A 24,485-nucleotide genomic window follows, 5' to 3' on the forward strand; every position below is an offset into this window, starting at 1 on the left:
ATATGAGTGAACAGTGTGTGCCCTTGTATCCAAAAAAGCAAATGGCATATTGGGGTGCATTAGGAAAAGCATTTCCAGCAGATCTAGAGACATTATTTCCCTCTACTTGGTAATGGTGAGGCCAAATCTGGAGTACTGCATCCTGTTCTGGACTTCTGAGAAGAGACATGAGGAGAGACTGAGAGATTTGGGCTTCAGTCTGCAGAAGAGAAAACTGAGGGGTGATTTGATAGCAGCCTTCAACTTCCTGAAAGGGGGGTCTAAAGAGGATAGAGAGAGACTGTTCTCAGTAGTGATGGATGGCAGGAGCAATGGTCTGAAGTTACAGAGGGAGAGGTGTAGGTTGGATATTAGAAATAACTATTTCACCAGGTGGGTGGTGAAGCACTTGAATGCATTACCAAGACAGGTGTGGAATCTCCACCCCATATGTTTTTAAGTCCTGGCTTGACATAGTAATGGCTGAGATGATTTATTTGGAGTTGATCCTGCTTTAGGCTGGGAACTGGACTCAATAAACTCCTGAGGTCCCCTTCAGCCCTAGAATTCCATGATTCTACCAGAGGCTTTTCTGACATTTGGCCCATCCACATGGGGTCAAATGTTGGAAAAACTGCCTAAGTCGAGACATTCTTTCTGAACAACGTATACAGGGATGCCAACAGAACACTCCCTAGTGGCAGATCTCTGCCGACAGATCTGCAGTCTGGAAATGCGATCTGTCGACAAAACTTCTGTCAATAGAAGTTCTCTCAACAGAAACATGCAGTCTGCACATAGCCAACATCACAACCTAAGAAAACATTTTGAAGCCACTGCAGCAAATTTTTCAACAGCTACACTGGTGATAATCACAGAAATACTTTTCAACTGCTCAAAACGGATGGGAATAAAAGTGGGAGAAAAGTGAATAGTAGGCATCCTTCAGTCTACATAGACTATGGATCGCGCTCTTCGTAGTTCCATTTGGGATCATCATTTGCAGTGTTGACTGTGATCATGAACGCCCACACGAGAGTGACAGTCCTTGCTGCATCTGTTGCATGTGTAGTGGGTGTCTGGCAGGTCCTTACTGTGCTTTCTGTGGGCTCGCTTCTCCTCTGCTAGCTGTCTGATCCTCATCTCACCCTTCTGAAGGCCCTTGTGTAGTTCCTGCCTCCATCTGCTGTGATCGTCTGCCAGCTCCTCCCAGCTGTCTGGCTCAATGTCTACCTCCCTGAGGTCCCTCTTGCAAACATCTCTGTAGCGCAACTGGGGGCGTCCAGGAGGTCTTTTGCCAGAGGCTAGCTCACCATACAGGATGTCTTTTGAGAAAAGCGATGATGTTGAGCATCTAAGTCTCCCGAGTGCAAGCCCTTTACCCGGACAACCAGAATCATGCTGTGGGAGTCTCTCAGTAATCAGAGGTAACACACAGGAACGTTGCAGAAGATAAGCCCTATCTTTAGAAATACTGCAAAAATAAGCAGTATTTTCCATACAAGAGGATGAAATTTACCACCAGCTGAAAAACAGACATTTACCACAAGTAATGGAGGCCATAAGTTCGGCTACAGATTTAGAGTCTTCTCGTAAGCTTTAAGTTTGGTATATGAAAAATGTATTTAAAATTACAAGTTAAATAGTTAAATGAACATTTTTCCCAGAGCTACAACTCAGAAACTAGCTTCTCATGCATTCAGAATTAGAACCGTGTCTCAGACTTACATCAAACTTAAGATGGAATCTTATTTTTGCATGCAAATTATTCTATATTACAGTTGAAACAATTTTTTAGCAACCAGCTTTGTAACAGATTCAGGTCTCTTACATCATGTGACATATTAACTTTACATATTTACCTTACTGCCTTTTAAGACTCCTGGAGCTAGATATATGCTTGAAAAAAGAGTTCATTTAATATATTCCATCTGTTGTCTCGAAATATGATGCATCTTACTGTGATTAGCCAATAACAACGATGTTATGCCCAAGGATTATGTCAGTTCTGGTAGCACTTGGTAATCTATCCATTAAGCAACACCTTTTGGCAAGATTTTTTAGGAAGAAACTGAAAGACTAAATTAAGGCCTTGAAAAGCTTTATTGAAATCTGTATAAATAAACATGCGCATTTCAAATGTAAACCCAAATGAACTCAAGTGCAGACAAAATTTTAACCTCTGTCATGCAGGAGGTTAGTTTACATTGGGGAGAAAAAAAAACCCTCAGAAAGCAGCTTTAAAATACCAGGATGAAACACCAGCTTTAATATCAAGGTATAATGCAAAGCCATGTCCAACATACCTCATTTATATCCTGGTCAAATGCAATTTTTTAAACTTTTTAATGCTAACATAAATAAATAATTTACCAAAATGTGCACTCACAGAGTGAACTTTTATTTACAATACACAATTTATAACCTATTGTATTTGATTAGTTCAAGTGAAGAACATCATACTTTTTGCTTTTCATAACAGTGGGACACAAAGCAATTCTTCAGGTAGTAGATATGTGAAGTGTGCCCCCACACTTAAAAGCTCCTATCAAAGGCAGTATTGTATACAAATCAACAATACATTCTTCCAACTAGTTCAAAGGGAAAGCAGCAAATTAAAAATGTTTCAAACGGTCACACTTATTTTTGGCATCCTGGACCCTTGAACATGGTTAACTAAAATCCAATTCAAGGTTTGTAGGCTTTATATATTGTACAGGTTCTGACTCTTGAACATGCAAATGCCAATTCTCCTATTAGTTTCTTTTGAGATAAGCTGTAAGGCTATGGTGAATTCCACCAGGAACGCACAAAGAAAATTAACAGACCTACCTTTAAAACCCATTGTCCATTAATAGTTTAAAGGCAAGTTATGTGGAAGAAATTCTTTCATCTAAGCCTGACGCACAGTCATTACTATGGATACAGAATACTATTAAATCTGTCCCTATCACAAAGTAGTTTGAAAGCTGCCAAACTACCAACATCGGGGGTGGGAAACTTACAGCACAGTTTTAAATTTTGGACTGACACCAGATTAAAGTTATGCATGTCTTATAAGCAAGATAACAGGAATTATAATGTCTACAGAGTAGATCCAACAAGCAACAAGGGATACTTACATTTAATCGAAAAACGTTTGTTAATTCAGCATGAAATCCAGACCCTGTTCCACAGCAGCAATAAGATTAACACAATATTCTGGATATTTTGACTATACCACAAAAAGGTTAAAACACCTTTTCAAGATAAAAGAAATTATCATGATTGAATTTAAAGTTGGCCAACATTAATTTCTAGGGAGAAACTTGATAATTTGGTGTTTCAGGAATACTACTTCACATACTTATGCTACATGTACTAGCTAAATAGTAGCTAGTGAACATGTGATAGCCTAATTCACATGAATAAAATCATCCAAAAACTAGGCTCTCCACAGTAGTATTCTTGTAATATTAAGAAACTAAATGACCAAAATTCACAAATTTAACATTTTAGTTAACTCACATCCAAAATGAAAACATAATTCATCAAAACAGCAGCAGAAAACTTTAATGGGGTTTATTTGTGATTTCCTATAGATAGCTTGTGAATACAAGACTGTAAATGTATTAGAGACAATTTCTGTTAAAGTTTTCATTGTGTTTCACTTCAAGTACTGCACATGTTAAAATGCAATAAAGGATGTACATTCTATCATCTGAAATTCCCCATCTCAGATTTTATTTTTAATTTGGTGGGCAATTTCATTATTTCAATATATTTCTCCAGTGAGAAAGTCTTGCTTTTTATGGCTTCTAGGTCTTCCATTAATTAGTGTGCATAGAATTTTCATTTTCTATATCATTCTCATTGCTGTCTTCATCACTCTCTAATGGGATGCCTGCGGCAGCTGAAGCACCTTGTTTAGTTTCTCGATCAAGAGGGAAAAAGCCAGTTCCACTGATAGTGTCCTGTCTCTGGTAGAAGAGCACATATGCTGCTTTGGACTGTCAAACAAGAAAAAACAAAACCATTAGTATACTAATAACCATCAACATAAACTTTTGCTGCTAGGTGTAGTCATTGTCTTGTCTCCTTAGAAGTGCCCACATAAATGGGTAGTTTTTCAATATTTCTTCCTCCTCAAAGACCGTCATTTTGGAAGCTTGCCTTTTCTTCTTTAGTGCTGGTCTAAATGTTAAATTAAATTCAACCCAGGCCTGCAAGCTCCACACCCCTGAGCTCCAAAGTTAAGCTGACCTAAACCCAGTGCACGTATGGCTGGTTGATGGAAGAATTCTTCCATCACTGTAGCTACAGCTGCTTGGGGAGACATACTAGCAACATCCAGAGGAAACCCCCTATCTCTGATGTAGGCCGCAGCTACAGTATGATGCTATATGCCATGGCTCATAGTATACACATTCCCTTACAAATGAATGAAGGGAATGTGACCGACTTTTAAAAAATGGTTTGAAAGGCATGTACCAAGATGGGATTTAAAATAAAAAGTTCAGTTTCAGTAAGAAACACAACAGCACTGAGCTACACAGCATTCTTCTATTTGAAATATAGGCCATGCAAATACAGAAGTGAAATCAGCATAGCATCACTGCACACTATAAATTTACAGGAACATGAAACAGTTACACACCAGACAGAAAATATTTTCAATTATTAGGTCAATTTAAATCCTACAATTTTAATCATAGCTCAGTGGTTACTGCATTGGCCTTGCAAACCAAGGGTTGGGAGTTCAAGGGTCTGGGGCAGGTTAGATTTAAAAACAGTCAGGGATAAGTCCTGTTATGTGTATGGGGGACTGGGCTTGATGACCTCTCAGGGTCCCTCCCAGTTCTATGAGATATGTGTATGTATAGTAAAATCCTACTTCACAGTAACACTGCCATAGCTCAAGTCACTCCATATCTGACCTATCAGTCCCCAGCCTCAAAGGCAGGGGCTCTCAAACCCCTGGCTCATAGACCATCTCTGGCCAGAGCAGCTGTGGAGCAATTGGGCCCAGGAGTTCTGGCAGGCCTTTCCCCCCATGCCCCGCCCCTTCCTGACCTTGCCATCCTCTCCCTCACATGGCACCCCATCCTACAAGCGACGCAGCCTCAGGAATTATCATAGGGAGGGGCCTGGCGCAGTGGCAGCAGTTCTCAGGCCTCCTGCGCGCCCTGTGGCAGCGGGAGCTGTAGGGAAGCAGTACACAACATAGCCAGTGTGCCTACCAAGTGCACTCTCCTTCTCTGTGGTTCCTGCTGCTGCAGGGAGTGTGTGTGTGTGTAGTGATGCAGGTGTGGGGGTGTCACCAGTGCTGCAGCCTGGTCTCTGCTGATCATCCCTCGGGTGACAGGATGCCATGGGGCAGAGGGTGGGGTGGTGGCAGGAACAGACAGCCCCTGCTTGGGCTTGTCAGTTCTCTCCAACCCTGTGTTGTTCATGGTCAAAAATTAATGGAATTTTAACTAAGTAAACTTTGCACCTAAGTCTGCTAATTTTGAACACCTTCAAGACTTGCATAAAGAATCTAAAATTTGGCATTTGGAGGTCACAGTAGTAGATAATATATATTATGAGATGTGTGGTAAAAAATGGTTGAAACTTCTAGCACTAAATCCTAATTACTGTGACTAAAATGAACAAGGACAAGATTAATGAAACTCAAGAAACCAACGTATGGAGAAAACATCAGAGGGAAAACTAATCAAATTTATTGTAGCTCCAGGGATTTTACCATGAAAGATTATTTAAGAAATATTTTAGTGTTGGTTTAATGGCACCAGTCAAAATGAAAAACAACCTGGAGAAGTCAGACAAAAATATTTGGCAAATATGTTTCGTTCTATTGTCTAACAATGAAATGTATGCAGGGTTTCCTTTTGCCGAGTGACCTTTCCATGTGGATGCTAAAGTAAATAATCATATATTTGGCATCATAGTCTGTTGATAGGAAAATGACTAGTAGTGTAAGTTCAACACTATGACTACACTTGTAGATCTAAATGGGATAAGAGTATGAACTGATCAGAAAACAATCCTAGTGAAACAAAAACTCTGCATGATAAACTGAAAATTTTTTAAACTAAATGCGTTTGTGTGTGTGTGTATATATATATATATATATATATATATATATATATATATATATATACACACACACACACTATGTATTTGAGAGAGTTTGTCCATCTGTGTGTTCAAGAGCCTCTCCCTCCCCAGGCACCCTTTATTTCCACAGGCATGGTGGTGGTTGTTCCCCTTCATCAGGGAGCAAATGGAAGTTCAGTTTGCTGAATTCCTCACTCTGGATGGGGAGCGCAGAGTGCAGATGAACCTGGATCTGCCCCAGCCAGGGGTCATGCATCCCTCCCTCAGTTGTGGCCGCTGGAGCTGAAGTGGCCATGGAGAGGGCTGGGGTAATTCTCTCTCCCTGGCCCAGTCTGTACAGGTAACCCCTTGTCCCCAGCCCCAACCCAGAGCAATGATTTAAATGAAGCATGTACATTTTCATTTTATTTCCCTAAAACCACAAATTAGTCAACTTAAGGACCTGAGCAACACTGTGTAAATCTTCTAGTGATGTATAAATGCAACATATCTGAACGTTTTTCAAGATCACTTTAAGATTTTCCTCATGCCCCCTCCTTGTCCTGCAATAATTTGTATTATTCACATGTACTTTACTTTACCCCCATCTTTGCTACTCCTTTCTTCCAAGAAGGGTGAACTCTGCTTGCTAGGGTTGTTTGTTTGATTTTTAAGGAAAATTTAATAAACCGGGCAAAGTTTGCTGAGCAAGAGTTTGAACTATTCCCTTAAGACAGACAGGTCAGTTGTTGCTACACTTAAAAGTATAAATCTGCAAACATCTGGACTACATCTACACCGGCCCCTTCCTTTCGAAAGGGGCATGCAAACACAGCAGATAAAACATGCAAAGTAAGTGTTAATTTGCATATTCAGACCCTCATTTGCACAATGATGGCCATGCGCCATTCTGGTTCAAAGGAACACTGTCTACATGGCTGTTTTGCATTTCAAAAGCAGCTCTTCCAGAATGGCAAGTGGCTGCCATTATGCAAATGTGACAATGAATATGCAAATGAGGATCTTATTTGCATGTTTGATCTGCTGCATTTCCATGCCCCTTTTGAAAGTGAGGGGCCAGTGTAGACGTAGCCCTGCTGAAACTTTTTTTTTAATGTAACCAAAACGCCTTTGTGTATCTTGACTGTCCCTCAAACAAATCAAAAAGGCTACCAAAGTTAAATATTAACTAAAAATTGATTGTCAGGTTTTGAAGATTTACAGATAAGAAAGAGGAGCCTGATTTCAGGCAAAACAAGTATACTTGCCACTATTTGGTCCTCGGATGCAGCTGATACACTACTGTCATCAAAGTAGTACCATTTTCCATCATCTTTATTTTTTGCGAAAGCAGTATCTAAGACCCAAAAGAAACATGTTAACTATGAACTTTGGCAACTGAGCAGAGTAAGTCCATAAGGCATCCAAGCTGGCCCTCCCTCAAACATGAGTTCTCAATCTCATTGTAGTTTATAAGGATACACTTATTAAGGGTAACCATATAATTCTTACAAGATTAACACTTCCAAACAGCACTTTTCTTTTTCATTATGTTGACCAAACTACTTCAGGCTTAGGTATTTTTTCACCCCGTTAACAGCAAGAAAAGTGTGTGCCAAATTAGCTTTCAACTTTTCAAGAGAGTAAAAGAGAAAGGGCAGTCAGGCACAATAAAGGTTCACAGAGGCTTTTACCATCCTCTTAATTCCTCTCCCCCTTTGAATGAGAGGCATACTTGCATACAAAAACTCAGATCAGGAAGACAAAGCAAGTTAATACATCATCATTGTGGAATGCACAGTCATGCTTTCTGGAGGATAAATATGTCCCTTCCATGACAGACTCAGCTAACACATTATTCTCAAAAAGCTTATTTCAAATAGATATTTGTATTCAACTATTGTATAGATTCAAGTTATGGAATTTAATGACATTTAAAAATGGCCAAAGGGCAGCTGATTATTAGCACTAAAGCTGACTTTTATTAAACAGTCAAAATAAATGCAAACAGAAAATTAATATGTAAAATAATGGCATTCAAAATTAACTTACAATGCCCTCCTCCCATTCCTCCATAGTGGTTGGACACAGCAATCAAGTTATAGCGACACGGCCCTGCATTTGGATTAATAAGGAACTCTGACATATCCAAGTCACTGTTTAAAAAAAAAAATCAAAATCTCACATTATTTTAATGTTTTTTCCAACTGTTGCTTAACATTTGAGTCTTGTCTTCAGACCCTTATATTTTATTTTAAAATGTATCCGACTGGAATCCACTAGCAGCACAAGGCCTCAGACATGGGAAAACACAACTGACCCAATACTGGAAATGATGGGACTGTCACTCTCTTACCTATAACAAGAATGGGATCAGAGGTTGTACATGTATATGTTTTCCTTTCTTATTCTCAAATTTAAATAAATAAATAAATTATATATATATATATAAAATAAAAGAGTTTCAAGTACTTAACCTGGTGTCCACTTTGTTCAACTGTCTGTATACGGTATCTTAACATAAAACAGTGAAAGTCAAACACCTCTTTCCACAGTCCTTTGCCATTGTCACTCAGTTATTTTCACACTTATTGGGATGTTTTACTTGTTTCATGTTACTCAGTCCTTCCGTTCCTGTCTCCCCTCCCCAACTACATTTTGTAAGTCTTTTGCTCAGGAGGGGTGCTTTTCCCCCAATTAATGTTGACTTGATTGGTAAATTGAACAGATATATTTTGCAAATTAAGCATGGATTCAATGAATATAATGGTAAAATAAAATATATGTTTTAGTCCATCTCTAATTGTTAGGCATGTTAGAAATGTGAAGGCTAACATTTAAATATTTCAATTTAAAATTTTTTCTTACTTTATTGGAAAATCAACCAGTGTATCCAGCTTGTCCCTCATATACCTGCTGTAAGAAAAGCGCTTTAGATGTACTACCAGTACTGGGGGCAGAGACCACAAATCCAACTTTTTGGTTGCTTGCTGATGTTCCTTACAGTTTGGACAATACCTAAAATAAAGACAGTCACTTTAGCATACATAAAGAGTACAACTATTAAAGTATATCACTAACAAAGATAAAAACAGGTTGGGAGCTGACTCTGTATTATAGGCTTACACACACACACACACGAACATTTTATTTTCTATGCACTGTTTAATGGTTTGAACTTGAAAGATAGCTCCCTTGAAATTAAAGTGAGGTATGGATGCTCAGCTGCTTCCAAAGATCAAGACTTATTTTCAGTATTTGAAATAGAAACAACGGAAAAAAGGCAAATTGCTAAGCTGCTACACAATGGGTGTATCTACACTAGGAACTAACTTCAAAGTAAAGGACTACATCGAAGTAGCCAGCAGAGTCTCTACAAGCATTTTCCCTTACTTTGAAGTTAACTTCAAATTAGGGAGCCCAACTTCAAAGTCCGTACTCCATTCCCAGGAATGGAGTAGTATCCTACTTCAGAGTTTAACTTCGAAGTAGGGTGTGTGTAGACGCTCAGCTTCAAAGTTGCTTACTTCAAAGTTATACTTCGAAGTAAGCAACTTTGAAGTTATTTTTGTGGTGTAGATACAGCCAAAATGCCTCAGTGAAGAATAATTTTCTGACCTCAAGAGATGCTGATGAATATGGAAAATTTCAGCAAGCTATGAGCACCTGGAAAGAAAGAGTTACTTACCAGGAACTGTGGTTTTACAAGAGTCACATTTCCCATTCACACATGGGATACAGTCCCTCCCCACTGCCGCTGAATGCAGAGCATTCAAGAAATATAGCAACCGGTGAGGCTACAAAAGTTCTCACTCAGAGCAAAGAATGTTTGTAACAGAGATAAGAGGCTGTGTGATGTCTAACTGTCTAGGTTTTAAAGAATACAATTTCAAGGAAGTAGAGAAAGTGGGCAAATAAGAATAACGAAAAATTATCTTCTCTTTGGAGTGGCCTCTGTTTATTTCCTCTGTCTATTTACACTTGTGCAATCTAAGTAGCAGTATATCTTCTAGGAAGGCGGGCTGAGTTCTAAGTGGAAAGGACTGTAGAATTGGCCTCCCAAAGCAATCATCATCTCAAGATGACAAGTTAAGAAAATGGTGCCACATAAAGAAAACTCCAAGTAGAATAGTTTTAAACACTTATACGATGGAATCCTTGCTGAGACAAGTCAATGATGCTACTTTAGTCCTACACGCCTGAACTCCAAGACCACCAAGTGCTCACACCAGAGCCAAATGGCAATATAATTTAGAAGTCTAGGAAATTTTTAAAAATCCTCTGGGTGCCTTCGACATACATTATAAATTCAACCCTGCTTAAACAAAAACAAGTGTACCAACTTCCCAGCCAAAAGAGAGAAAAAGAAAAAAAAATCCTTTATTGTCATTTCCAGTTAGAGCCTTGTATTTATCTCTTTAAAAAACAAACAAACAAACAAACAAGGCCGGGGAGGGGTGTGGTGGGGAGGAGCGAGGAGAAGGCATTAGAACAGCTAGCAACCTTCACAGTTTCTTGAACATCTGATACCGCAAAGAGGCTCTCATGAGATTCCAATGGACACCGCTTTCTAAAAGATTCCTGGAGCTCAGCAGTACTGAGGGAACAGATGCACCCCTTGCAGAAGAACAGCAGTTCATAATATGTACTTTGGTTTGAAAAGTCAAAGATAACTACACTAAATACACACAGCTGGTACATTTAAAAAGTCCAATAGGTCTGTGATATTTACTAGTTGGGAACACATGACTAGAACAAGTAGAATCTCTCACACTACTGGAAATTTTGTAAGTGAACCAAAGCTTTCCATAAATATAAACACAGTAGGTGTTTTTGTAGAAAAAGTTTAACATATGATGAACTTTTCAATCTCAGCTACACTCACACTCATTCTAATTACTTCATTACAAATCCTTACAGGAGGGGTTTTAAATTTTCTTCATAATGCAGACCAGCTCCCTTCTTATTCAGCATAGCATGGATTATATCCTTCCAATGTGCAATCACATAACATCCCAGCAGCAGTTATAGCAATTGCTTACGTAGTGAAGAAAATATTTAGTGTATCTTTAGCTGTGTTTTCTGGCAATTTAGCAGATGGAAACAGGGACTGCAAGGACCACATGACGAATCTGCCCCTCACCAGAAGCAATTGTACACCACAGATGATAGTTTGAAACACACTGTCTAGAGAACTAGTTCCGCACATCATATTTCATTTTTGCTCTTACCATGGGTCTTCAACACCTAGCTTCTCTTTTGTTGTAAATAGCTCAATGCAATCTTTTAATTTCACAAAGGGCTTTTTTGGAGGTTTATATTCCACACTTTCATGTTTTTCAAAATCCTAAAGAGAAGTATTTCTTGAGTTAAGAGAACAAATGAAACAAAATTCATTTTAGTGATATCATCTTACTATGAACAGTAACTACAAGCTCCTAAATACGGAAAACTGCTCAGAATGTGTTCAAATATAATCTTCAAAACTTTTAGATTTATTTTTTTAAAAATCAGTAAGCCTCAGATCACCTAATCTGGTAGATAAAAGCACCACGTAACCAGTCTGCAGCAGGAGTTTTCTTAGATTTATTTTATGGTAAAGTATTAGCTTATTATAAATGTAATATAGCTCTCTACTCTTTCTTTAAAGTATTTCTAGACATTTTCTTTTCATATAAATAGTGCAATAAACCATGTATTTGCACGCCTAAAGTTTAGTAATTGCTGAAAAGGGAGCATAAAATTTATGGCTTACCTCTGCTGCATTATCATCAAAGTATCTTTTTTTCATTTCAGGATCCCAATCCAAAGCAAGGAAAGATCTTTCTATGAAGGAAAATACATGTTCTCCTCAGAAATACATTTTTTATTATCAGAAAGTGTATGTTTAATCTGTACCAACCATTAATCAAAATAATACGTTTTATAGAGGGGGTACTTAGAGCTGTTGAACCAAACTGGAAACCCTGTATATAATGGAAGCCATTTCAAGCCACGGGGTGCTCCAACACCCCCACACCATTAATGCCACCGGCTATGTACATACATATATGTACTGGGAAGAAAGGATGAATAGCCTGCTAATAGAAGGCACCAGAAAAAAGTGGTACCAGAAACACAAAAAGCATTATAATCAAATTTAACAAAAAACCATCTCCCCAATGACTTACCATCAAGTCTAAGTTGCCTATCATCAAATCTAATATATCTGGTATCATCTTTGATATAGGTGATGTCAGTACTGCCTAAATTGTTGAACTGGAATGTAAACAATCGTTTTTTGTGTCCCATGAGTAGTTGACCTTTGCAAGTTTCCTCAGTGCATAATCCATTTTCAGAATCATTGTCTCCTCCAACTGAGTCTTCTGATTGGCTGTTTTCATTTTCTGAAGGAAGTTCCTGATCCTGGCTGGATTCATCATCTTGTTCATCTGTTTCCATTTCGCCTAACAAAATAGGGTGTAATTCAATAAATCTGATGAGTTCCATTTTTGCAGAATTTTAAAGTGCCTAATTTTTCCTCCTATTACTCATCCCACTCTATACGAGCACAATTGATTCCCAAAAGCTTGTAAAAGGGACACTAAATTACCATTAAAATACATGTAAGAGTGTCTGATTGGTTCCAAGTGCTCCTAACTTGGGGACGGAGTGGCAGCAAGTGTTGCTGCTTTCGAAAGGCAAGTGAACATTTGGGTGAGGGGGTGGGGGTTGGGGACGATTAAAGGCAGGGGGCAGTTTGAGGCCCTGAGCAGGAGGGAGGGTTAAAACCTGCTGGCAGGCTGGGTCCGTGGTTGGGGGTGGGCGGACGGGCGGGTTCAGGCTGCTGCAGGTTGGCTCCGTGGTGTGGGTTGGAGGGGAGTTAAGGCTGAGGCGCTTTAGGTGTGCAGGGCCAGTGGGGGGGGGTTAAGGTGGTGGTGGTTTAGGTGCATGGGGCTGGTGGGGGGTTCAGGCTGCCATGGTTTGGGGCTGCGGTGCCAGCAGAGAGGTACAGGCTGCGGGGCCGCGGGGGGTTCAGACTGCCATGGTTTGGGGATGCGGGAGGTTCAGGCTGCCACAGTTTGGGGCTGAGGGGCCAGTGGAGGCATCAGGCTGCTGCGGTTTTGGGCCGAGGCGCCGGTGGGGGTCAGGCTGTGGCAGGTTGGGGCTGGTGGAGGGGTCAGACTACGGCAGGTTTGAGAAACAAGGGTGTAAGGCTCATAGTAGCTGGGGGACTTCACTCATCTAGTGAACTAAGATAACTATATGTGTCCCTTGTTTAGGTGAGTACTCGTAAGTAAAATACTCGTTTAAGGTAGGATGAATGTACATTTTTAATTGTTATTGAAATTAGGAGAACCAACAAGATCTAGACAGAAGGATAAGATGTTTGTTACACTCCACAGGACTTTGTGGCCTTTTTGATTTTCTCCTAAGAACCTCGTTTGGTCTTCTTCCATGTATACCACAGCTGAAGATAGTTTCTTACAAATTGGTAAGGACCCCATCCCCTCTCCATATATAATCATTGCCATCTTTGATTTTATTTTAACCATTTCCCATTCAGCCAGTGTTCTCAAACACTCCTCTTTTCCCTTTCGTCATAATTCTGGGACATAAGTTGCAATGTTCAAATAAACACCCTTTAAATATTTGTGACAAACAACTATTTTCTTCTTTTGATTCAAGATGTCTGCGAGTATAAGTCCAACTGGAAAGGGAAACTGGATACCACAGTTTTAAGAGTTTAATTCATAGCTAATCGCCACTGCCACTTTAATTCTGAGAGGGTCTTTGCAATCACCGTGGTTAAAAGAAAAACAACTGTCCTGCTGAGTTCAATAAATTTGAAGCGTGAGATAACTACACCACCCAAAAGAAAGTTTATATGTCAACATAAGTATAAAACCTAAATTTGGGGTCTAGTCTGATAGTCTAACAGCAATGTGTTATCTGCTGGAGAGTCAACTCTGGAACTACTGCAACGAACACTCCTCACAGCAGATTTGAACAAATCTTTTAGCTTCAGCTTGCATAGACTGACAGTCTGCTTAAGATTCATTCAGCCATTCTTGGTTGCAAAGAAGGTTGTCACAATCTGATGGTTTTTTAGGTAGTGTTTATAATGAAGAGGGAAGAAAAGGAGAATTACTGTAACTGGACCAGAAAGACCTTAAGTATAAATCATATACTGAACTCAAAATATAAAACTAGTGTAACTATTAAAGCCTTACTTGGGGATCCTTCTTCATGTATTCCATTTGGGCCATTACCATTGATACTATGGTCCTTACAGCAGTGCAAGGATCCTTCGGTGTCTTCACTTTCACTACATGTTTTTACATATCGGCTAAAATAAACAATTAAAATTAAAAATGAGTATTTGTACACCCCAGATTTTCTTTAAGATGAATATCTGCTTGTAAAATATAAAAGCACTGAAAATATAGTAGGTTTTAAAATTGCTTTTATAATGTACTATATTCTTGCAATGCTTCACCAGTTACAGTAAGGCCGTTTCTACACAGGACACTTTCTTCGAAAGTGGCATGGTAATATGTGGCCCAAAATATGCTAATGAGGCATGGATGCAAATTCCCCATGCCTCATTAGCATACAGTCACGTGATTTAGAGTCTGGAAGACTGTTCTTCCGGACTCCAAAACGCTGTGTAGAAGCGCGGCCCCCAGAGGGTCTTGTGAAAGGAAGTCCTTCTTCTGGAGGCCCCTACTTCCCGAAAATTTTTGGGAAGAAGGGGCCTCTGGAAGAAGGGCTTCCTTCCAGAAGATCCCACGAGGGCCATACTTCTATGTGGTGTTTTGGAGTCTGGAAGACTGTTCTTCTGGACTCCAAATCATGTGACCGTATGCTAATGAGATGCGGGGAATTTGCATCCACACCTCATTAGCATATTTCGGGCCACACATTACCATCCCACTTTCGAAGAAAGTGGCCTGTGCAGAAACGGCCTAAATGAATAGTTAACTCATATCAATTGCTGCAACAAACTGTTTCTGCAGCACCTTTCTTCTTTCTTTTTTCTGCAGTTATTTTATTTTGTGTGACCTCTTTTGCTCTGTATTAGCTTCCATTTTATCTGTCATCCCAACCACAATGTCTATATAACTGGTCAAATATAGAATTTTTTTGTACTCCTTCTACAAGTACTGTAAGGACATGATTTCAAGAGGAAGTCATACCATTATAAAGTAAGATGTGTTAAACTGATAACTATACCTGAAAAAAGCAGTATTTAAGCTCAAAAGCATATCTCTCACCAACAGAAGCTGGCCCGATAAAATATATTACCTCCTCCACCTAGCAGTATAACTCCTTGTATAAACACTCATATTTCAGAATAAGTGTTCAAGGGGAGAACTATACCGATATAACTATTCTGACATAACAAGTGAAATTTTCCCATGTAAATAAGCCCCAACTGCAATGATTAAACAAAATCAACCTTGTCCCCTCCCCAAAGGAGCCAAACAAATCAAAACCAAAACCCCTTCTCCCTTCCCAAATATAACCATCTTTTTCAAAGTCGAAAACGTTTTGGATGATGGAAATGTAATCAAAAATCAAACTAAAACTAATCAGAGGTCCCTAGCAAAATGTGTGTGTGTGTACATATACATATAGAGAGAGAGAGAGAGACAGAGAGAGAGAGAGAGATTATTACAGTTGTTTACACATTAAACTTTTTCCACATAATATTCTTACCACATTCTCAACAGCAGAAGATTATACAGTTTATCTTCGGTATTGTTTCTAGGCACTGTTATAAGAAAAGGTTGACCAAACAATGAAGAACCACTATGGTGGCTGTAACTGGTGTGTCTATACTTTTCCCTTAGACAAACAGGAATTACAATTTGCTCTGTATCCTCTGTTCTGTTCATGGTGATTTCAAATCTTGAAAAATAGAAAATCAGGAAAGACAAAAGTAATTTAGAAGAATCTGAAAGAAAAATCAAGACCTCTGCTTACTGCATGTTTCTTCTATGCAATTCATTTGTTCATATGAAGCTAAACCAAATTCCACATATATTGTTTCTTAATATGAAAGTACTTCCTGACTACAAATAGAGAATATTATTTGAACTTACATATAGATGTCATCACGTTCCATAATACTACTCAAATTTTCATCCATAGCAAATATTCTGTGGAACCTATGATTGTATATATCAGTAACTATCATCTAAAAGGAAATAAAAAATTAAGTCATTTCTAAATTGGTTTAAAAACACTGAAAATGATTAACGTTGAGTTATACATAAATGATTACCGCAGCAATGTCTTACCTTATCTGCAGGAACACCAGACAAAGTTGACAGTGCTGTGCAAAGGTCCAAGATATTTCCAATTTTTGGAACAACTACTTTATACTAAAAAAACCAAAACAAAAATTTGTCATTTTTAAAGGACAGCAGACTCCTGAAAAAAAGTTGTCGAAAGTCCACAGTTTGTGTACATTCTTGGGGTGTCTTTAAATTCTTAGAGTCTCACTGTGTATGGAATTCACAATCTACCATATACCAGATTTATTCGTTACATTAGTATGTTATTACAAATATATTTTGGATATTCATAGTTTTATTAATCTAAAAGTGAACAAACAAAATGTTACATATAATGCTCTATAATATGCTGTTACATTTGAGGTCACTTCTACTTTTCTATAAAAAGACCCCACCACCAACAATAAAATGTATTTAGACTCTGGGTAATAATTTTTCAAAACACCTATATCCTGTTTTCAAAAGTGACATAGGACCAGTTGACACTACAAAGTTAGGTCAATGTAACCCTCCTTGCATTGACCTATTTATAAGCAGTCCTGTAACACTTTAAAGACTAACAGTTTTGAAGATCTAACCACCTCAGCCACACCATCAAGGGCCCATACACTTGCACATCAACTACTGTGATTTATGCCATCATGTGCCAGCAATGCCCCTCTGCTATGTACACAAAGCACACAGTCTCTGTACCAAAAGATGAATGGACATAAATTGGACATCAGGAATTAGAACACACAAACTTACAGGGGAACACTTTAACCTCCCTGGACGTTCCATACTGGACTTAAAAGTAGCCATTTTTCTACAAAAGAATTTTACCACAAGATTACGGAGGGAGACGTGTATTAGAATTCACTTGCAAATTTGACACATTTAAATTAAACCTTAAGAGAAATCTCAATTCTGTTATGCATTACAAGGGCAATCTCCCCACCTCTGATATTCTCAGGAAAGAGACCCATCCTACTTAACTTAATTTGCTTCATCTAATGGTCCTACTAGTGACAGATAACCTTTTTGCCCCCCTTCCTTCATGCCTTCATCCCTCCTCCATCCCACTCCCTGCTATATAAACCCTGGATTCTAAGTGGCTACTCCAACCCCAATCATCTGAAGAAGTGGGTCTTGCTTTCAAAAGCTCATGTCTTAATAAATTTGTTAATCTTTACAGTGTTAGAGGACTGCTTGTTATTTGTGAAGCTACAGACTAACACAGCTATCCCTCTGAGAATATTGACATATTTATACACGAGTCTACACTTAAATTTGTCTTGGGCAGCTCATTACGGTGAGACAGTTTAACCAGGAGCCTGAATGACAGATCCATAGTCATAAGAACAACCGTATTGGGTCAGACCAAACACCCATTTAGCCCAGTATCTTGTCTTCTGACAGTGGCCAATGGTAGATGCCCCATAGATAATTTACAGAACAGGTACTCATCAAGGGCTCCATTCACTGTCGCCTATTCCCACCTTCTGGCAAACAGAGGCTAGGAACCCCCTTAATGTTTAGGCTGCGTATTAAGGGCAATGCAGTGTGAGTACAAACATTGCATGACCTATGTTGACCCCTACCAGTTCTTCAGTGGCTGTTCAACAATGCCTTATTCCGTGCAAGTGCCCTGCAGGTGCCACAACCCTCTTTACAACTGAATTATTTTCAAAATGCCTTTTCCTGATTGCCCTCCATGGCAAGCACACCTAGCAGCTCTCCCTTCTGTGCTGCTGCCCATCTGACATCATCAGGCTACATCTACACTACAATATAAATTTGATTTTGTAATGCTGCCTTTTATAAATTTGAATTTTAGCATCCTCACCTCCCCACAAAATCGAGTTAGTGCTGCCAAACATCAACTGCTGCAGCAGTGCATCGTGGGAACCTACCCCACAGTTCCCTCAGCCCTGAAGTATTTTGGGTTTTTTGGCTAGTGCGGTATAGGAAAAAAAAAGTCCCACAAGTGATTGTGGGCATGTGATGTCATCTTCTCACATTGCATCGCCCTCACTCCCCTCCCCTGGAAAGCAAAGGGCCATTTTTTCAGAAGGAAAAGCAGGGAATCCCAGGTGAAAGAAAACCAAATAGGATGGCTTCAGAAGGTGGTCAAACCATGTAAACTGGCTGCTCAGCTGCTTTTCCCCCATTGCCATTGAAAGAACACCTTCATATTTATTCCCTTTAGATATGACTTCTGCCTGATCAGCCAACCAGTGCACCACGCAGGGGACTGTCATACCATCCTGGGATCACCCAGGTGACTGTGCCATCTCAACTGGTCTCTCATCTACTTTTCCCCACCTTGAAACCACAAATCGCCAAATTAACTGAAATCTCTTGCTTTTACAACTGAAATATCAAAGATTTTTTTAAAAAGATGAAACAACATCTCTGAGAATATTACATGTACAGATTACAGCTTGTGAAATCTGGCCCCCCCACATATGTTGCGGGACGGGAGATGAAGATGAAGGGCCTGTTGAGATGGTCCCTTCAGGGGCTTTCTGCCGCCCCTCCCTCCCCGGTGCAGGCTTCCCCACCAAAAATATAGCAAAGACCAAGCCCCCTTGCTCATGTTGCCTAGGAGGGGCCATCCAATCTCCCTGCCTTCCCCTGCAGTGACAGTCAGCCCCTGAAAATCCAACCTATGCCACAGGGGGAAGAGGGGAGCCTTTCTCCTGGTGACAGCCTGCCCCTGAAAATCTTTTCTCTCTTCGGAGCCTTCACCGCATGCAAGCCAGGACATAGTGCTGTCTGGCAGCATGGTCTGCACTGGGCGGTGGAAAGACCCCAACTGCACGGTGCCTGTGGGGTGGCTAGGAGGGGGCTGCCCCTGCACAAATGTGAACTGCAGAAAAGAAGTTTCTCATGCTCTCATACAGCCATGTGATGTAGTGGGGTAGAGACTGGCACCACAGCTGAAAAAAAATCTTGGCCTCTCCTATTATATCCTGTGCAGAGAAGAAGCAACCACCCCTTGCTGGTGCTATTTTTCATGGCTAGATGTGATCGCTGCACTGATCATAAAGAAATTAATTCGAAATAGGCCCAGGAGCCCACTTCAGTTTTCTGGGCTTCCTGGTGCTGAATTCAAATATGCAGGCTTCCTGTTACCTATCCTGCGCACCTGGAGAGCAGCAGAGATGAAAGCAGCCAGAGCGGACAACTGTGGGGCATTGTGGAATACATATGGGACACTTCTGAAGGCCAGTAAAGTCAATTTAAATAAACGCTGTTTCCACATTAGCATTAATCTGAGCTTTTAAATTTGAACTTGGTGCTACGCCAACTCGTATGGTGGGTGTAATAACATTGACCATAGGTCTCCCTAAAATTGACCTAATGGCATTCACAGTGAAGACAGTAACATTGTAAAGCTGAGCTAACTGACTTTATCATGTAGTGTAGACATACATCAGCTCTGATCTAAAGAGAGGAGATATTAGATCTCCTGAGCCTGTGAGAAGACAGTGCGCGTGTACAGCTACAGACCAGTTATACGAATGGACATCCAAGAGCAGACTGCACAGGGGTACATGAAAAGGAGTATGAAAGGGATCAGAAAGAGTGCTGCAGGAAAGCACAGGAACTGCAGCAGGTATACTACAAGACCAGGGAGGCTAACAATACATCTGGTGCTGAGCCACAGAACTGATGCTTTTTTAAAAAAGCTGCACAAGGCCCCCACCAGCACCCCACAGACACTGTGGACACAAAGGAGAAGCCTAGACAGAGACCACAGGTGAGGGTATGAGGGTGTTCAGCTACGCCACAAGCCAGTACTCCAAGACAGACTAGACCATTGTTTCTTAAACTTTTTGAGACCACGGAACACCAAACAATATTTTTTACCCTATGTACAGCAAAGCCAATAAGAATTTACGTAGGTGTCAGAGCAAAGAAGTAACATTGTGTCTGGTTTAGTAACAGAAAATATAGACATCTCAGTCCCTTCTGACTTTAACCACCCTTACATAGCTTCTAACATTTATTCCAGCAACTACAGTCTGTGAATCTCAATGTTGGCTTCTCCCTCAATAGCCTAGGTGCTCTGTCCGCAGTCTCTCCTTATAAATATAATTCCTTCTTGAGGTGGTTTAAGACCACCCCTTTCACATTCAAATATTTTCTGAAGATCCTCCAATGAGAACTACAAAAACCTTGTTGACTAATAATGGAAAGTTAAGATCGCAGTTTACAGGTTAAATAAAAATTAAAATCTGTATCAAGATCTCACATTACATGTGGTTTGTGTCCCACACCACCAAACCTTTGATATTTGTCATTTTAGACACATCGTTGGGGCAAGGACTGTGCATTTATTTACATTTGCACAGTGTGCAGTTTGTTTTGACTATAGTGTAAACAAACATAATAATAAAGAGCACATCATGGATATAAAAGGTTAAGGGAAATTTATGACAACCCAGTAGTAAAATAAATGACATCCTCCTTGAAATTAACTAGATTTAAGTAAAACTTGTCCTTTACAAAGTGTCCTCATTAACAAGTAACTCAAAAGGAATGTCAAAAGACAACTGATCAGGTTTATCACCTGTTCCTTCTAGTACTAAAAACATGAAAAACAAACGAACAGAAAGACTTGAACACCAGAGACAATGTTTATGTATAATAAATATTTTTTACCTGCATAGGTTTAGTAAGTGGATCCATTCTAACTAAATAAATCTCCAAAGTGCGTTCTTTTCTCATGGGCAACGGAAGTGTCAAGTAACAAAAGGGATCAAAGGTTACAGAAATCTTTGCACATTCAGGACAAACTAGAGTGGATTTAAAAAGACCATGAAATATATCTACAATGATGGAATCATTTCTTTTTAAATGGTTCTCCCAGGCTTCCTCAGCAACCACCTACAATAAAACAAAACTTGGATTATAACAAGGCACAGTAACGAAATGCACAGTGTATGTTACCGATACAAATAGTTGATATGAAACTATCCCCTACATGGGTTAAATGCACAAAAAAGTTTGACCCCAACAACCCAAGGGTGACGATAGTGATGACACCTAAATAGTTACAGGGACAATGTGAGCTAAACATTTGCTAGGATGTGTACTCAGAATGCAGCTCTCATGGATGTTTGATCTATTTTATGTGGCTGTGTAATCGCATAAAAAGCAGGTTTAAGACAAAAATCCTCATGTGACGTAGCCTGGGGTCAGTGTACAGAATGATGCTCTAGAGACAAGCATTTTAGGACTGTGAGTTTTCCCAAACAGAGACAGCAGGACACAAGAACTGACAAGTATGCCAAAAGTCAGAGACTGCAAGACCAAGTGCGAGACCAAGGGTCCTAAATGCAGCTGCTTTTCTGGCTGAATGCAATGATATTGTTGGATGGCGTCTCTGCAAGTAGAATGACTTGTGTATTGCCTGTTGCTGTTTTTGTTATCACTTTTCAAAGTAAACAGGAATTGTGTACATATAAATTAGAAGAGGAACTATCTTAACTCTTTGTATGACTCAATTGACTTCCACTGAAAAGATGACCCACTAAGCAGCCCCCAAAATGTTAATTTTTGTCAAAGGGGCAACAATACCTTACAACATAGCGTAGTACTGACTAATGAACTAAAACATAAGAAAAGTAATATTAAAACCATTACCTTGTCTGGCCTTCCATCTGCATCCTTTAATTGAATATAAGGCTTTTTCCTAATCCGATTCAAATCCTCATGTAAACCATCTAAGAGAAAAGCTAGAAGTTCTTGACAGTCTTGTTGCTGATATCCAGAAAACTGAGGTGCAAATCGTCCCACTTGTGTCTAGAGAGGACATGTAAATTTTAACATTTGGGAAATGTAACATTTGACTTTGTGTAAACTAATAAATAGCAAGGGGATACCAATATGGTATAAGATTTAGAGACCAGTACATGCATCTGGTAACTCGTGTTTCCAGGAATGGCTGCCACCTAGGGGCTATAGCAAGGAATATTACCTAGCTGAACATATTTGCACAGGAGCTATGGGAAGAACTTGGGAGAGGAAGGATGTTTTTGCAACTAAAAACACTGCATCAGTACTCAGGAGGTCTGGGTTTAGTCCTACGACTCCAGACTATTCCTTGGACTTGTCATTTCTCTGTCAGATGCAGCACCTTCATGTGAAAAGGGATGCATTATCAGGAAAAATCTTAAATGTTTGTGAGGCCTTCAGATATAGTATGAAAAATGTCATAGTAGTAAAAGTTATACCATAAAATTGGAATGCACGCAGCTACGTTAGCAAGAGAAGCAAACTAAAGCTCTTCAAAATGGCTGAACAAAGAAAAGGGGTCTGATAATTTTTTCAGAAATAACTGGGGGCTGTCAAACAATGGCATATCAACCAGTGCTAAATGAGGGAGTCTGGAGTCACCCCACGAGTAAAAAAGTGGGGTATGGCCAGCAAAGGGGCATGTCCATGATGGAAGGATGCAGTAGAGATGATGCAACGATTCAGCACCTCCTCTCTTCAGTCTCTACAGGCAGGGCACTAATGGGGCCCTGGCCACAGTTTAATGCTGCCCTTCCTGGAAACACAGTATTTCCTTTTTTGGCCAGTGAAATAGTCCCAGTGTGTCCTGCCTTACTACTGCTAAGGACAGCTACTAGGAGCATGTCTGGTATAATCTAGTGAAGTACAAACCCTTTCCTGATCCTCCACAAATGCAAATTATAGAAAAGAAAAAAGACTTATTGACAGACATATGGAAGAAATAAAACATGGTTAGAAGAAAATTACAAAGTAATAATATTAATGAAAAGAGAAACATATGAAAAAAGAAAAAAAAACACAAGGTACAGAAGTAACTGGCCAGAAGACGACAGAATTAAAAAAGCATTAGCACACTTATTAACGATAACCAGAAACTAATAAAGATCAAAGATATAAATATACAGAAAAAGGAAATTACAGCACAGTAAAATGCATCAGTGGTGTCCGTGTCTATTTAAAATACTATGAACATTTCACATTAATTTTCTAAGAGAAGTGCAAAACAGGAAGTAAACCCTACAGGTCATAAGTGTCTCTATTATTCAAACAGGGTACAGAAGAAGTATGGTATCCAGGCTGTGGTGGGATAGAGGGTTTGGAGCCTTGAGCCTCGTGGGCTGCATCAGGCAAGCTGCAATCCAGATGCAGACTTGCTGCCACTCTCTGCTGTCCCCCAGGGGGGAGAAGGGGGCAGGGAGCAGAAGTGGCCTTGGCAGCCTGCCTGGAGGCTTTCTACTGATGCTCTGACCAGCCAGAATGCTGGACAGTTAGAGCAGTGGAGGGCAGTGCTTGGGGTAACGGGGAGGGGCTGCAGAGCCATGTGTGTCCAGGGGTGCTGCAAAGGTAAGCTGTACCTTCATCGCCCAGACCCCATAGTCCCAAACAGCCCCTGCATCCCTTCCCACCCAGACCCACATCTCACCCTCTTCCAGCACCCTCCCTGTAACCTTGATTGCCCACTTGCACCCTGCTCCTGCCCCCTCCTTCCCAGACCCCTCACCCTGACCACTCCCCTTCCAGGTCTCACACCCCTAACCCTCTTGCACCCTTCCTCTCACCTAGACCCACACCTCCCAGCTTGTTCCTGCACTCCTCCCACTCAGATCCCCTACCCCCAACCCACTGCTGTACCCTCCCTCTCATCCAGACCCCACAGCTGGGGAACCATATCAGTGAGGGTGGTTTTTTTTGTTTGTTTTTGTTTTTTTGATTTTGTTTTGTTTTGTTTGCCTCTAATTGGAACCAACTGATTTGTTTACAGGTCAGTGGCCCCTGACCTGAAAAAGGTTCCCCACCCCTGGATTAGAAAAAATGTCTTGAGCTCAAGTTAACTTCAAGAGCAAACACCCCAAAATTCATCAAGGGAAATATGTAACACCACAAAAATGAAGCTAGAACATATTATAATATATAATGTATACAAAGCACACAAAGAAGAACCAGGATATTTTTGAATCAGAGAGGTAGCCGTGTTAGTCTGTATCTTCAAGAACAACAAGAAGTCCTGTGGCACTTTATAGACTAACAGATATTTTGGAGCATAAGCTTTCGTGGGCCTTTACCCACGAAAGCTTGTGCTCCAAAATATCTGTTAGTCTATAATGTGTCACAGGACTTTGTGTTCAGGGTGTTTTTGGT

The 24,485-nt window shown here is 40.0% G+C and overlaps 1 protein-coding gene and 1 long non-coding RNA gene across 8 annotated transcripts in view; one reads left to right on the top strand and one right to left on the bottom strand.

Moving 5' to 3' along the window:
• LOC142023168 (uncharacterized) overlaps positions 1 to 12,082 on the top strand; it is a 38,260-nt gene extending 26,178 nt beyond the window's left edge. For all 3 annotated transcript variants that reach the window (XR_012648142.1, XR_012648143.1, XR_012648140.1), the window contains exon 4: positions 11,854 to 12,082. This is a non-coding gene — a long non-coding RNA (uncharacterized LOC142023168). The remainder of the gene's footprint in view (positions 1 to 11,853) is intronic.
• USP15 (ubiquitin specific peptidase 15) overlaps positions 264 to 24,485 on the bottom strand; it is a 137,860-nt gene continuing 113,638 nt past the window's right edge. For 3 of the 5 annotated variants that reach the window (XM_075013809.1, XM_075013816.1, XM_075013826.1), the window contains 13 exons: positions 21,975 to 22,133; positions 20,991 to 21,215; positions 16,344 to 16,427; positions 16,146 to 16,240; positions 15,760 to 15,951; positions 14,271 to 14,386; positions 12,228 to 12,503; positions 11,813 to 11,883; positions 11,289 to 11,404; positions 8,926 to 9,075; positions 8,110 to 8,213; positions 7,326 to 7,414; positions 265 to 3,968 (listed from right to left, as the gene is read on the bottom strand). In XM_075013809.1, the coding sequence (XP_074869910.1) occupies positions 3,789 to 3,968; positions 7,326 to 7,414; positions 8,110 to 8,213; positions 8,926 to 9,075; positions 11,289 to 11,404; positions 11,813 to 11,883; positions 12,228 to 12,503; positions 14,271 to 14,386; positions 15,760 to 15,951; positions 16,146 to 16,240; positions 16,344 to 16,427; positions 20,991 to 21,215; positions 21,975 to 22,133 (1,857 nt within the window). In that variant the 3' untranslated portion in view covers positions 265 to 3,788. Of the gene's footprint in view, positions 3,969 to 7,325; positions 7,415 to 8,109; positions 8,214 to 8,925; positions 9,076 to 11,288; positions 11,421 to 11,812; positions 11,884 to 12,227; positions 12,504 to 14,270; positions 14,387 to 15,759; positions 15,952 to 16,145; positions 16,241 to 16,343; positions 16,428 to 20,990; positions 21,216 to 21,974; positions 22,134 to 24,485 lie in introns of those variants that run through there. The other 2 variants (XM_075013799.1, XR_012648126.1) reach the window with 2 other exon arrangements.

Source organism: Carettochelys insculpta, chromosome 1 (assembly GCF_033958435.1).
Source record: "Carettochelys insculpta isolate YL-2023 chromosome 1, ASM3395843v1, whole genome shotgun sequence".
Taxonomy (NCBI): Eukaryota; Metazoa; Chordata; order Testudines; family Carettochelyidae; genus Carettochelys; species Carettochelys insculpta.